Raw genomic sequence first — 13164 nt, 5'->3', positions numbered from 1 at the left:
GACACTGATTTAGTACCCTTAAAATAAGCAAATGACAAATTCATAAGCTACAAAGCAGTTACTTAAGACTTACATTCCTAACACATTACTTATATGATTGTATCCAAAGACATAGTTTGAAGATACCACAGCTTTATATGTGTTCTAAAAGGGGAGTTAGTGACTTGACACATTAAATGCTGATACAAGTGTATAAGATATGGATATAATAAATTAAGATGTTCCTTTTTCTCTGCACCAAAATTTTACAAACTTTTGTCTTATTTCTTTAGTTTGTAAACCATATACTAAAGGATTTAGTCCTGGTGGTACAATGTGGAACATTATACTAGCTAGCTTTCTGCTCTCAGAGTAGAGAGGGAAACGATGGAGAAAAATAAAAGTAGAGCCAGAAACTAGCATGATTAAATAAACAGCTAAATGAGTGCTGCATGTTTTTATGGCTTTGCTGTTGAGTGCTTTGTTTTTGCTAGTTATGCATACAGTAGCGATTTTGCCATATGTTATGAATATAGACAGAATTGAGAAGGAAAATAAAACCACAGTATAAATGATTCCATACACATTATTAACAACAACACCATCCTCACAGGACAGTTTAAACAGTGAGGCATTGTCACAGAAAGGGTTTTCAATTTTAGATCTGCAGTGAGACAGGCGCACAGTGAGTCCTATCAAAATTGTCACCATAAGAACTGATAGAGCCCAGGCTGATGCTGATAGTTTAACCACCATCTTATTGGTCATAATTGCTGAGTATCGCAGTGGACTACATATAGCCACATATCTGTCAAAGGCCATGATTATGAGAACATAATGGCATGCTGCTACAAATATATGGACAAAATAAGCTTGAACAACACACTCTACATATGTCATATAGCGCTCTGACGTTTCTTTTAAAATGTCCTGCAATAAGCGTGGCAAAATGACAGTTGTCCCTAATATATCATTCAGTGGTAAGTTACAGAAAAGGAAATGCATAGGATGATGTAGATTCTTCTCTGTTGAAATCAGAATTACAAGTGCAATATTGGAAACCATTATAAAGACATATACCAAAAGAAGAAATGTGAAAACAACATAGGTAGACTGAGGTGTTACTTGAAGTCCCTCCACTAGGAGTATACTGTGTCTGAATGTCAGGTTGTCCATGTCCTACACAAAACCTGCAAACAGTAACAGTCAGACATATATTAATTTGTAACATTTCAGCATAGGCTATTAGACTATATAGACTATAAAACAAGGAAACACTGGGGTACTGCACAGTGAACATCAAATATCAAGAACTTTGTAATAAATGTTGTTCTGAAACATTATAAGTTATAAAATATTAGGTAGTTACCTAGTATTGTTTGACTATGTAATGCAACACATACTTACTGCAGATGGATTCTGTTATTACTAAGGCAGCTGATTTATTGCTTTAAAAAATTTAATTCATATCTTTTCTAATGAAGTCACAGTCGGCTCAGTATTCAGTGTTACCTAAATACTAACTTGCACTTCTCTGAAGAAATGTTTACCAGCCCTCACCTTTTAATATGTGGTTCAAAAGTGTTTCTATGATGCTATTACCCCAGAGAGGAAAACTGATTCATTTCACTTGCTGCCATGATCATAGCCACTAATAAAATGATATAATAGATATTTTGTTTAAAAACTTTGTATATTTTATATTGAGTCCACAATGGCTAATATATCAATAGCTGAATAAAAAAAAGGAATAGCAAGTATTTGCTATACCAAGTACTATACTTTGATTAAAAATACAAATGATTAAAACAGGGAAGGTTTTATTTGCTTTTTGTCTAATCTAGTTTATTAACTGTATTTAAAAATAGCAGAAAGGATATATATATGCCTATAACTGCATTTTTGGACTACATCACACAGTAAGTTGTTGCCCTGGATTATGTTTGTCAACAGTCAACTGTATGAAATGTAAGATGATGTACAGCTTTGGAACAGGACCAGTATATTATCTGCATAAAAATATTTGAATCACTTTAATTTCCCATAACTAATTAATTAAATTAATGTGTTAAATTGACAGCCCTAGTAAAAACATATCACTTCAGATGCAGCTTCTGTGCAGTCTCAGCAGTGAAGAGAGTATCTTATTATTCTAATACTGTCAGATCAGGGGTGGACAACATCCATCCTGGAGAGCCACAGTCCTGCCTGTAGCTTTCTAGTAATGTAAAGACTCCACGTAAATGTAAACGTAAACCCCGTAAACCACTTGATCCTTGCGTCCCTTGGTCGAGCTTCCAAATGAGTTTGATAGTCTATCTCAGCACGGCTTGATTTTCTATTTGTAGCTCTTAAAGGTGTCCAGGGAGGGGGCATACGGAGGTTCCCCAAGCAGAGAGGGCAATTGCAGTGCACTTTACCTCAGGCTCCTGTCCAGGGCCTGTAAATTCTCTTCGGATGAGTGTTTACACGGCTTCTGGACAAACTGTGTCCGTCCTGCATGCCATGGCCATCCTGCGAGGTACCAGGCCAAGGTGTTACGAGATCACACAAGACCGCTGCAGCACTGACTTACCCGAGTCCTGAGATAGGCATGGCACCAAGGCACACATTGTGTGAGCATCACACCTCTGTGTTGCAAACTTTTTTGTGTATCCAGACACATTGTGATCACATCAGATGCCTCCAAGACGGGCTGGGGTGCCGTACACAATGGGCTTGCAGCCTCAGGGGTCTGGACAGGCCCCCGGCTACATTGGCATGTCAATTGCCTGGAGTTGCTGACAATGTTTTGGCCTTGAGAAGGTCCCGACCTCTGATCCAAGGCAAACATGTGTTGGTCCATATAGACTGTAGCGTACATCAACCTCAGGGTGGTTGATCTCCCGCCATCTCCTGTTATAGGAGCCAGCATCTCAGTCTTAGCGTGCCACTCACCTCTGGATAGACTTAATTGTGTAGCAGATGTGCTCTCACGACAAGACGCCCTCTGAGGCAAGTGGAGGCTTCTGCCTCAGACGGCCCAGCTGATTTGGAGTCAGTTTGTCCAGGCATAATTAAATCTGTTGCCTCACCAGAATCCACTCACTGTCAGTTTTGGTATGGCCTGTCCGAGGCCCTCCTCGGGACAGATGCACTGGCACACAGCGGGCCTAGGGATCTACGCAAGGGGGAGAAAGAGGTGGAGACCTTTAAGCCTGCTTTGTTGACGTTAAGTGCCTAGAATTTGGGTCAGCAGACTCTCACATCATCCAGAGAACCCGGCCTGGATAAGTGCCCAAGGTGCCCACCACTTCCTTCAGAGACCAGGTGGTGACCTTGCAAGCTATCCCTTCCTGAGAATGGGACCCCAACCTGTCTGTGTTATGCCCAGTACCCTACGTATTATATTGAACGTACTCAGAGTTCAGACATTCTGAACAGCTCTTGTCTGTTTTGGGGGACAGCAGAAGGGGAACACTGTCTCCAAGCAGAGGATCTCCCACTGGATTGTAGATGTGATCCAAACGGCCTACCAGGCCAGAGATCTACCCTGCCCACTGGAAGTAAAAGCCACTCGACCAGGGGCGTTGCTGCCTCAGCAGCCTTGAGGAAATGGGGCCTCTCAACAGACATTGTAGAGCTACAGGTTGGGCTACACCTAACACATTCGCCAGATTCTACAATCTGCAAATGGAACCAGTTTCTTCCAGAGTCTTAAATGACTCAGGAGAGTGGCACGGTGTAGAGCGTGTTAGTCTGTTTCCTCGAATAGTGGAGGAACTTGCTATTAGAACCCAATACAAGGTAGGTTGCCTCATGTGAACTCTTATATTAGGTTGGTGCTCCATATGTAGAGGCTCCTCAATCGGCTCCATGTGTGTATTTTCCATCTTACATCCCCCAAATTCAGTGTTTCCCCTGAGACAGGTTCTGTCTCTAGGTCCTGAGTTTTGGTAGTTTCTCCTCATGTGGAGCCCACCTCAGAATCCTCCCTATGTAGCACTCCCTCTGTGAGTCCCTAGGTGATTAATCACATGTTACCTCCCCTCTAGGAAGGATGTGATCTCTGTAGTGTCTCACCCCCCTCGGGGGGAACAGCCACTGTCCCAACGTTCCTACCAAGATTCTCAGCCGCCTGTTTATTCTGTTACTTACTAAGAGGAAATGCTCCGGCTGAAGGACCTCTGCCTTTATGGCGGCTGTCTGGTTGGGGGAGCAAGGTCAAGTTTTGGGTGTTGGAAGGTTACGAGAAGGAGAGGTGCATTTTATTTGACATGTGGGCTTGTCAGTATCTGCACCCTCATACACTCGTAACTCTTTTCTCAATGATGAATTGAGGTGTTTGGGCTCCCAAGAGCGACCCCTAGTGCCGCACGCTCAACACAATGTCTCCATTCCCTCCATCAGGGAACGAGGGTTACCATACGTAACAGAGACATTTTATGCTTAATGTCATGAAACCAAAACACAGGACAGGAGCTATAGCATATTTGTATGTTTATGGAGGACCATTCACTAAAGAAAACCTTGCTTTGTGTGCAATAAAAAATAAATAAATAAAAATAAGTTTTGTATATTTAAGTTTTTGTATATGACCAAAACTATATATTTGAAATGTATTTACTCTTTTTTTTTTTTCAGGTAATGCCTGCCATATACAGTGCAACTCAAATAATAAACAGTAAGAAAAACATAGCTTTATAAATTGAAAAGAAAAAATCTGCATTTGGGAGAAAAATATGTGGTTTTCCAAAGATAAGATTAGCATTTATAGAAAAATCTAGCATTTTTATTGAAAATATCTACATACACAACTTAATATAATAATGACTTTTCATGACATTATTGTAAAAATAGAATGTTTTTTTCCTATTTGTCTACACCAAAGTTTAACAATCTTTTGTCTTATTTCTTTGGTTTGTAAACCATATACTAAGGGATTTAGTCCTGGTGGTACAATGTGGAACATTATACTAGCTAATTTCCTGCTGTCAGAATATTCAGGAAAACGATGGAGAATTATAAAAATAAAACCAGAAACAAGCATGATTAAATAAACAGCTAAATGAGTGGTGCATGTTTTTATGGCTTTGCTGTTCAGTGCTTTGTTTTTCCTAGTTATGCATGTAGTAGCAATCCTGACATATGTTATAAATATATACAATACTGACAGACAGGCAACAATAACAGTGTAAATCATTCCAAACACATTATTAATGACAACATTTTCACATGACAGTTTAAAAAGTGAGGCATTGTCACAGAAAGGATTTTCAATTTTAAATCTGCAGTGAGACAGACGAAGAGTCAGACCTATCATAATTGACACCACAAGTACTGCCAGCCCCCAGGCTAATGCTGATAGTTTAATAACCATTTTATTGGTCATTATGGCTGTGTATCGCAGTGGATTGCATATAGCCACATATCTGTCAAATGCCATGATCATCAGCACATAATGACATGTTGCTGCAAATACGTGCACAAAATAAGCTTGAATAACACACTCCACATATGTAATATAGCGCTCAGATGTTTCCCTTAACATGTCCTGTAGTAAGCGTGGCATAATGACAGTGGTGCCTATTATATCATTCAGAGGCAAGTTACAATATAGAAAATGCATAGGGTCATGCAGATTCTTCTCTGTTGAGATTATAAATATAAGTCCAATGTTTGATACCATTGCAAAGACATATGCCAAGAGAAGCAGTGTGAAGGCAAAATATGAAGACTGATGTGCAACGTTGAGTCCTTCCACTAGGAGAATGTTTTGTCTGAATGTCAGGTTGTCCATTGACTGCTTTTACAAAACCTAAAAACAAAGTAACAAACAAAAGTGTAATTTTCAGTATGAGTAAACAATTGCCCTGTGAACAATGCATATTACAAAACAATTTTGTTATGTGCAAATATAGAGCATATTTTGCATTATTTGTTATCACTGCATGGAAGCAATAATATTTCTTTACACTACAGAAAATAAAAATATGTATATATTTTTTAATATTTTTAACATATTAAAAATAAATATGTTCTGTAAGTATGTTAACAGCTATGTCGATTTTTTTTTAAATTCATTTATTAATTTATTTGCTTAATGTAAAAAAGCAGTACATCTGTATTCATCAACACTGTATAACCTCATGTAAAAAGAAAGGAAAGGAAAAAATCTTGCCTCAGTCTGAGATCCTTCCTAAAATTATTAGGGCAATTAGTATTATTTGTAACACTCTGCATACAACTTTAATGGCTCTTACTTTTTAATGTGTGGTTTATATTTGCTTCTGTAACCTTGCCATACCAACAGGGAAAACTCATGCATAGCATTTGTTGCCATGAACACACTGTAAAAAGTGCTACATCCACAAAGTAGGTTTTATATACTTTAAATAATTGTAATCTAGTTTATTTTATTTGTTTTATACTAAAAAAGTATCAATATACTTCCTCTTTACTTAAAATATATCAGTTTTTCATTGGCGGAGACTTTCCCAGGCAGATGCAAGATCTTCTATGGCACTTCAACTGTTTGTTCGCTGCAGGGGATCTGAATTTCAGGGACTGATTAATACGGTAAGTTGAGCAAATTTAGCCAAATGATTTGTGATGTAAAGTCACGCGAAATCACTTACTCCACTAGAGAGGCTGAGGTTAACTATCCTGCACACATGACAAGCTGGCTGCACAAGCAGTGTGGTCTTGTAGGCAACGATCGGCAGACAACGGTGGTCGAGACCGTGTTGTTAATATGAAATTAAAAGTGCTGTAGTCATGCCTACTATGTGTTTTTAGGCTACTTTGGCTTTAATTTTACCAATTATACCACTTTTAATCGTTAGTTAGCGTTAACTTAAACTAGCATAGTACTAATGTTAACGTGTTTTGTCTAGGACTTTTACCTTACCGTTTAATGTCAAATATATATTTAATGTTAGTTTAAGTTAACGCTAACTAATGATTAAAAGTAATATTATTGTTAAAATTAAAGCCAAAGTAGCCTTAAAACAGAAATGTCGCAAATCTTCTAGAGAGATGGCCTGCCCTCTTTGAACCATCACAGGTAAGGTAAACTCAGCAAGGCTGACTAGCTAAAATCCAAATCTTTGTCATCTAACATTACTGGTATGGCTAAAAATACAGTGCAGTATGCACTGAGTCAACAGTATCTTTTTCAAATTATAATTCAAACTTTCTTCACCATTAGACTCTTTTATGCTGTGCTACATTCAGTTGAATTTCAGATTGCTCAATTATGGTAAATGGCCGATAGTTGTGAAGACGGCACACATAAGGCAACGAACTTGACCAAAGATTAAATTTCATTCTTGCATTTTTCATACTTAAAAATAACTATATAGTGAATATGTTCCTTTACTGCTTGACACTGTCCATGATTTTCATTTGATTGAAAACTAATTTGTATCCAAAACTCTCATGTTGTTTAAATCACGGAAAATTACTTTTGGTATGTAACTAAGATGGTATACTTCTCTTTACAGATCTGTGAAGAGTTCCTGAGAATCAGTGGCAAATCACTTGAGAGAAAAGAGAGAAGTGGCCCTGAGATTCCTGATTGAGTACATGGGGGAAAGACAGGAAGACCTTATCAGTGACCACCACGTATGTATTGAGCTTAAAGCTACTTGTCTATTTTTCTGTCTGTATGTATTAATATTGTGATGATGTGGGGTAATTACATTTGCTCTTGAAAGATATTTAAACTCTGTATCTTAATAAACAGTAATGTGATGACCAATCAGGTACAGGCAAGGACAATCGCATTGTTTTATTATAATGCATCCTTTGAAGCAGACAAGACTCATGCTACAGTAGATCATGATAGTATAGTACTCACACTCTATGGCATTGTCATGGTAGACTTCATTGTGGTCACATGCTCTAGTTACAGTATTTGTCTAGTATCCACCACCTTTAGCAACAAAAGTACAATTTTAACTTTGTGTCTTATCTGTCTTCTACCTTTCTGCTATATTCATCTCATTACCTGTTTGTCTGACCAAACTCTTGATTCTTGAGTTGTGATGAAACAGAGGTGCACGCTGAGCTTGGCAGTTGCCCACTGAAAATTTACATGTGCCATCAGCCGGACACAATTGGGATTATCGTAGAAGGACAGCCCGCGGTCAGAGGTGTAACCTGTCGAAAGCATGCTGCCTCTTGTTTGGACTTACCTATGCCCTCGAACTCAAGTATCCCTCAAAAACTGGTGTATGCTTTCGAGATATATCAGAGGCTTTTTGTGGGATTGGACACCATGCGTCCTAAGCCATCATCCAAGTATGCAGACCTCCTGACCAAGTTGTCTTAGATGATTTCTCAATGGCATCTGGCATTGTTTGCCATCATTTTAAAAAAATGCAATCACTTTGGTAGGTGAGTTTAACGAATACCAGCTTAAACGTACTGTAACATAATCAGATAATTTGATAATCTTCATGGTGATATAAATATTTGTCTCTGAATTTTACCAATATTTTGATTAGTCTTACAAATGTTCTTTTTTTTTTTTTTTGACCTTAAGACTCATTTGACTGGTACAAGTTGCTCAGGCAATATAATTTCCATAGTTATTTTCCTTTTTTGATCATTATTCAGTGTCTTAATTAATGTGGACTTTGGACTGTGTTCTGTGCCGATTATTACCTCATGAGGTAAATACTCAACAGTGTTGCATGCACAGTTTGGGAGTTCTTAAAAATAATAGTTGTTAAAAATATAGAAATACTGTAATCATTTTTGACATTGCAGTTCCAGTGTGATACAATGTGATGTTATGGCTCACATTTACCTTTATCTAAACATTGCAGATTGGGCTGTTTGGATATTTCACTTTACTGTTCAGAACAGGTTGAAAATACACTCACTGTATACAGTGTTTGTTTTTTATTATTGTGTACATGTGCAGCCACATTTATTGGCTGTTTTGTAGTCCCTGTTAAAAGAGACACTGGTTGACATTGAATAAATGTTATTGTCTTCAATCTATGTTCCCATCTTTTTCTTCTTCAATTTAATTTGTAATTGTTATTGACAAAGTCTGTTTATGTAAAGTTAATCACTGTAGTACCTAGACTATATAGCCATTTAGATTTTTTATAGGCAGGACTCAATTAAAATGTTTATTGACATATGATTAGGTTAATTTTACTAAGAAAATAAACTTCATCAAACCTAATTAAAAAAAGAGTACAGGTTACTTGTAGCAACCCATAAATAAGTTACCTGTACCAAGAAAAGTAGGTTTATACTAGTACTAGTAATACTAGTACTATTAGTTAACTCAACTTGATTTTGTTGTGTTTGTATTAAGTAATGTTACAGTGTTTATTATACTTAAAAAAGGCTGCAAGTTGACTCAACTTAAAACATCCAATGCAGCCACTTGCCTCACTTTTTATAAGTTAGATATAGGTATTACTTTTTACAGTGCAAGACTGTTGATTGTATGTTTGTGGTGACAAGTAAAGCTACCAGTGTTATTGAAATATGATATGCCCATTTGATACTGCATATTTCTTTTTTCATTGTGAAGTGTTAAAGTGTGGAGAGACACTTTCGTATTTGGAACTTGCTGGTATTCATCACAGTTTTTACATGACTCTATGTGAAGGATGTGAAAATTTAATGGAACAACATACGGTACAATGGAACAACGCATCGAACGTGCTGTCTTTTGATTTAATCAACTATGTCAACTGTCACCAATTTAGTCTTAATCATTTTCTCTTGTTCAACGATTAAAAAACCCCAAAACATGTTAATAACAGGTGTAAACTATTAAACTACTATATGCAATGCTTAATACGATTTATGGTAATACAAATGAAAGAACTGTTGTTCCTAATAATATTAAATTAAACCAGTAAATTAAAATAGGGCCATACAGAGCATAGAGAATATAAAGTAATTCAATGAAATCTGTATGGAAGGAAAAAAAAAAAAGAAAAAAAAAGTGAGCTTAACTACTATGTACTTACATCATAAAATAAGTACAATGTACTTAATGTGGTCATATTGTATTGCACTTTTGCTGCTATTGAGGTGGGATATGGGTAAGGTTAGGGAGAGGTTTGGTGGTATGGGTAGATTTAAGGGTGGGTTAAGGTGTAAGGGATGAGTCAACAGTGTAATTATAAATGTAATTACAGAAATGACAGATGTAATTACATGTAGGTATTTTTTAAAATCTAAAATCTAAGTACAATGTAAATACATGTATGTACACAATAAGTGCATTGTATCAAATGATTAATTTTAATGTAAGTACTTAGTAGTTAAGGCTACTTAATATAAAGTGGGACCGACAAATTTATGTTTATCTGTTCAGTTCTGAAAATCACTTTCACACCAGTACTGTCCAAATAATGTTCCAGTATTGATATGCTCATAATTAGTCTTTAAGGAAAAAAAATAATTTCCTTCAGAAATCTGATAATTACGGAGGAAAAAAAAAAAACTTTAATTCAGCATAAAGTGAGTTTAAGCACTGACATTTCTTTGGAAATAAAATAAATATATACATTTAGGCTACACATGTTTCCAATTAAAATCAAGTGAGTGTAAGATTAGTGCACATAGAAAAAAAAAAAATGTTTATTTTCTACAATTAAAAAAAAAAAAAAAAAAAAAAAAAAAAAAAAAAAACATAATACATACTGAATAATATTTATAAAATTAGTATAAAAATTAATAATAAATTCAGGAATTTCCTATTTTTCTATTCCAAACTTTAACAATCTTCTGTCTTATCTCTTTGGTTTGTAAACCGTATACTAACGGATTTAATCCTGGTGGTATAATGTGAAACATTATACTACTTAGTTTCCTGCTTTCAGAGTATTCAGGAAAACGATGAAGAAAAATAAAAATGGCTCCAGATATAAACATGATTAAATAAACAGCTAAATGAGTGCTGCAGGTTTTTATGGCTTTGGTGTTCAGTGCTTTGTTTTTGCTCCTTACACATAGAACAGCAATCTTGACATATGTTATAAATATAGATACTGCTGACAGGCAGGCTACAATTACGGAATAAATAACTCCAAATATGTTGTTAATAACTACATTTTCACATGACAATTTAAAAAGTGAGGCATTATCACAGAAAGGGTTTTCAATTGTTGATCTGCAGTTAGACAGACGAAGAGTCAGACCTATCATAATTGTCACCACAAGTACTGCCAGCCCCCAGGCTGATGCTGATAGTTTAATAACCATTTTATTGGTCATTATAGCAGAATATCTCAGTGGATTGCATATAGCCACATATCTGTCAAAGGCCATGATCATTAATATATAGTGACATGCTGCTGTAAATACATGCACAAAATACGCTTGAATAACACACTCCACATATGTAATATAACGCTCTGAGGCTTCTTTTAAAACATCTTGCATTAAGCGTGGCAAAATGACAGTGGTCCCTATTACATCATTTACTGGCAAGTTACAGAACAGAAAATGCATAGGGTCATGCAGATTTTTCTCTGCTGAAATCATAAATATAAGTGTAATGTTTGATACAATTGCAAAAATATAAGCCAAGAAAAGCACAATAAAAACAGGATACGAGGAATGATGTGTAACTTTGAGTCCCTCCACGAGGAGAATGCTGTGTCTGAATGTCAGGTTGTCCATTGCTTGCTGTACAAAAGACCTGCAAACAGAGTAGCAAACAGATATCACTTTGTTTAGTAATATATTTTCTTGAATCATGTAATTGAATATATTACATATTTTAAAACAAAGCATTCTATTGTACTGTGCCTGATTTGACGTTTACAGCTTCACATGTAGAGCAGGTTTTACAATGTACATTGTGTGTTACTAATGTACACAACATGACAACAATTTAGAATTTTAATTAACAATACTCAATACAATATATATTTTTTTTTTAAGTGAAAGCTTGTCAAAAAATAAACAAAAACTTTATCTACATATGTTCACAAGGCACCTGATTTCTAGATGTAAATGAATGTAAATAAATCTCAGTTTATATCATTAATGTATATAGATAGCAGTCTATATACATTAATGTTAATTAACGTATAAATGTAAATACCGCACCTTGCCTCAGTGTTCTTGAAATCCTCCTTGTTATTTAGTCAAACTATGATTTGCAGTTGTCTGTTTAAATGTTTTATAGCCCTTATCTTTAATGTGGGGTTAATATTAGTTTCTTTTTTATCAACCCAACAGGGAAAACAGGTTTCATAGCATTTGTTGCCATGACTATATTGGTCTAAATAAGTCTACTTCACCAAGTTACTGTTATAAGCATAAGCCCTGTCGGGGTGGTTGTAGCGGTGGTATTGCAACAATATATAGTGATATTCTCAATGCATTCACAAAACTCTTTAGGAGTCAAGCAAAATGTCACCGGGCCCACTCATCATTTTAATCCTATGCTAGATTTAATTATATCGCATAGAATTGATCTTACTGATATAGATATCGCACTGCATTGTGCATGCTGCATATTACTAATATTAACTATATGGATCCACGTTATCATCCGGGCAGAACTATTGTTCCAGCCATAAAAGATATATTCCCAAATAATCTGCCTGATTTAACTCAGCTGCTCTGTGTACCCATAAATAAACATAAACCAAACGAAATGACTAGCAACATGGGCACTATCTTCTCTAATACATTAGAAGCTGTTGCTCCTGTCAAATTGAAAAAGGTTAGATAAAAACGTACTGCGCTATGGTACAACAGTAATAGCTATTATCTTAAGAAAGAAACTTACAATCTTGAGCACAAATTTAGAATTGCATGGAAAAATAGTATATCCGGCTATGAACAGGCTCTTAAAGCTGCCAAGGCCAAGCATATCTGCAAACTCATAGAAAATAACCAAAACAATTCAAGGTTCTTATTTAGCAGAGTGACTAGTTTAAAAAAAAAAAAAAATCAGACACCACCCAACATAAATATTCTCTCACAGTTTAATGTGAATTTCTTCACTGATAAAATAGATAACATTAGAAATACAATACGTCTAATACATCAGCTTGATTTATCACACCCAAAGATAAACTGTAGTGCTTTACAACTATAGGACAGGAAGAGCTAAATAAACTTATCACTGCATCTAAACCGACAACATGTTTATTAGATCCTGTACCCACTAAACTACTGAAAGAGTTGTTACCTGTAGCAGAGGAACCA

At 35.9% G+C, this 13164-nt stretch overlaps 3 protein-coding genes across 3 annotated transcripts; all 3 read right to left on the bottom strand.

The window, feature by feature from the left end:
- Nucleotides 1–213: 213 nt before the first annotated feature.
- LOC127152517 (olfactory receptor 52N5-like) lies at nucleotides 214–1503 on the bottom strand. The gene is made up of 2 exons (XM_051093222.1): nucleotides 1387–1503; nucleotides 214–1169 (listed from the first exon to the last, which is right to left on the bottom strand). The coding sequence occupies exon 2, from the start codon at nucleotides 1153–1155 to the stop codon at nucleotides 214–216; it is 942 nt and encodes a 313-aa protein (XP_050949179.1). The 5' UTR covers nucleotides 1156–1169; nucleotides 1387–1503.
- A 1718-nt stretch (nucleotides 1504–3221) lies between these two features.
- On the bottom strand, nucleotides 3222–5758 carry LOC127152818 (putative olfactory receptor 5AK3). Its single transcript, XM_051093667.1, has 4 exons — nucleotides 5413–5758; nucleotides 4845–5283; nucleotides 3511–3619; nucleotides 3222–3314 (listed from the first exon to the last, which is right to left on the bottom strand). Exons 1-4 carry the CDS (start codon nucleotides 5756–5758, stop codon nucleotides 3222–3224), a joined length of 987 nt encoding a protein of 328 aa, XP_050949624.1.
- Nucleotides 5759–10683: 4925 nt separating this feature from the next.
- On the bottom strand, nucleotides 10684–12066 carry LOC127152519 (olfactory receptor 146-like). Its single transcript, XM_051093225.1, has 2 exons — nucleotides 12055–12066; nucleotides 10684–11641 (listed from the first exon to the last, which is right to left on the bottom strand). Exon 2 carries the CDS (start codon nucleotides 11620–11622, stop codon nucleotides 10684–10686), a length of 939 nt encoding a protein of 312 aa, XP_050949182.1. The 5' UTR covers nucleotides 11623–11641; nucleotides 12055–12066.
- Between the last annotated feature and the right edge of the window lie 1098 nt (nucleotides 12067–13164).

Source organism: Labeo rohita, chromosome 21, assembly GCF_022985175.1.
Source record: "Labeo rohita strain BAU-BD-2019 chromosome 21, IGBB_LRoh.1.0, whole genome shotgun sequence".
Classification (NCBI taxonomy): Eukaryota; Metazoa; Chordata; class Actinopteri; order Cypriniformes; family Cyprinidae; genus Labeo; species Labeo rohita.
Note: the sequence above shows the minus strand (reverse complement) of the source record. Positions and strands in the feature narration are given on the sequence as shown.

Coding starts and splice junctions, on each gene's coding strand:
- LOC127152818 (XM_051093667.1), bottom strand. CDS start 5,758: ATGGACAACCTGACATTCAGACAAAACATTCTCCTAGTGGAAGGACTC. Junction 5,284..5,412: donor AGCAACATGTCATTATGTGC/TGATGATCATGG, acceptor TTGTGGTGTCAA/TTATGATAGGTCTGACTCTT. Junction 3,315..3,510: donor TTTTACTTCCAGTGGGCAGG/GTAGATCTCTGG, acceptor TCCCATTCTCAG/GAAGGGATAGCTTGCAAGGT.
- LOC127152519 (XM_051093225.1), bottom strand. CDS start 11,622: ATGGACAACCTGACATTCAGACACAGCATTCTCCTCGTGGAGGGACTC.
- LOC127152517 (XM_051093222.1), bottom strand. CDS start 1,155: ATGGACAACCTGACATTCAGACACAGTATACTCCTAGTGGAGGGACTT.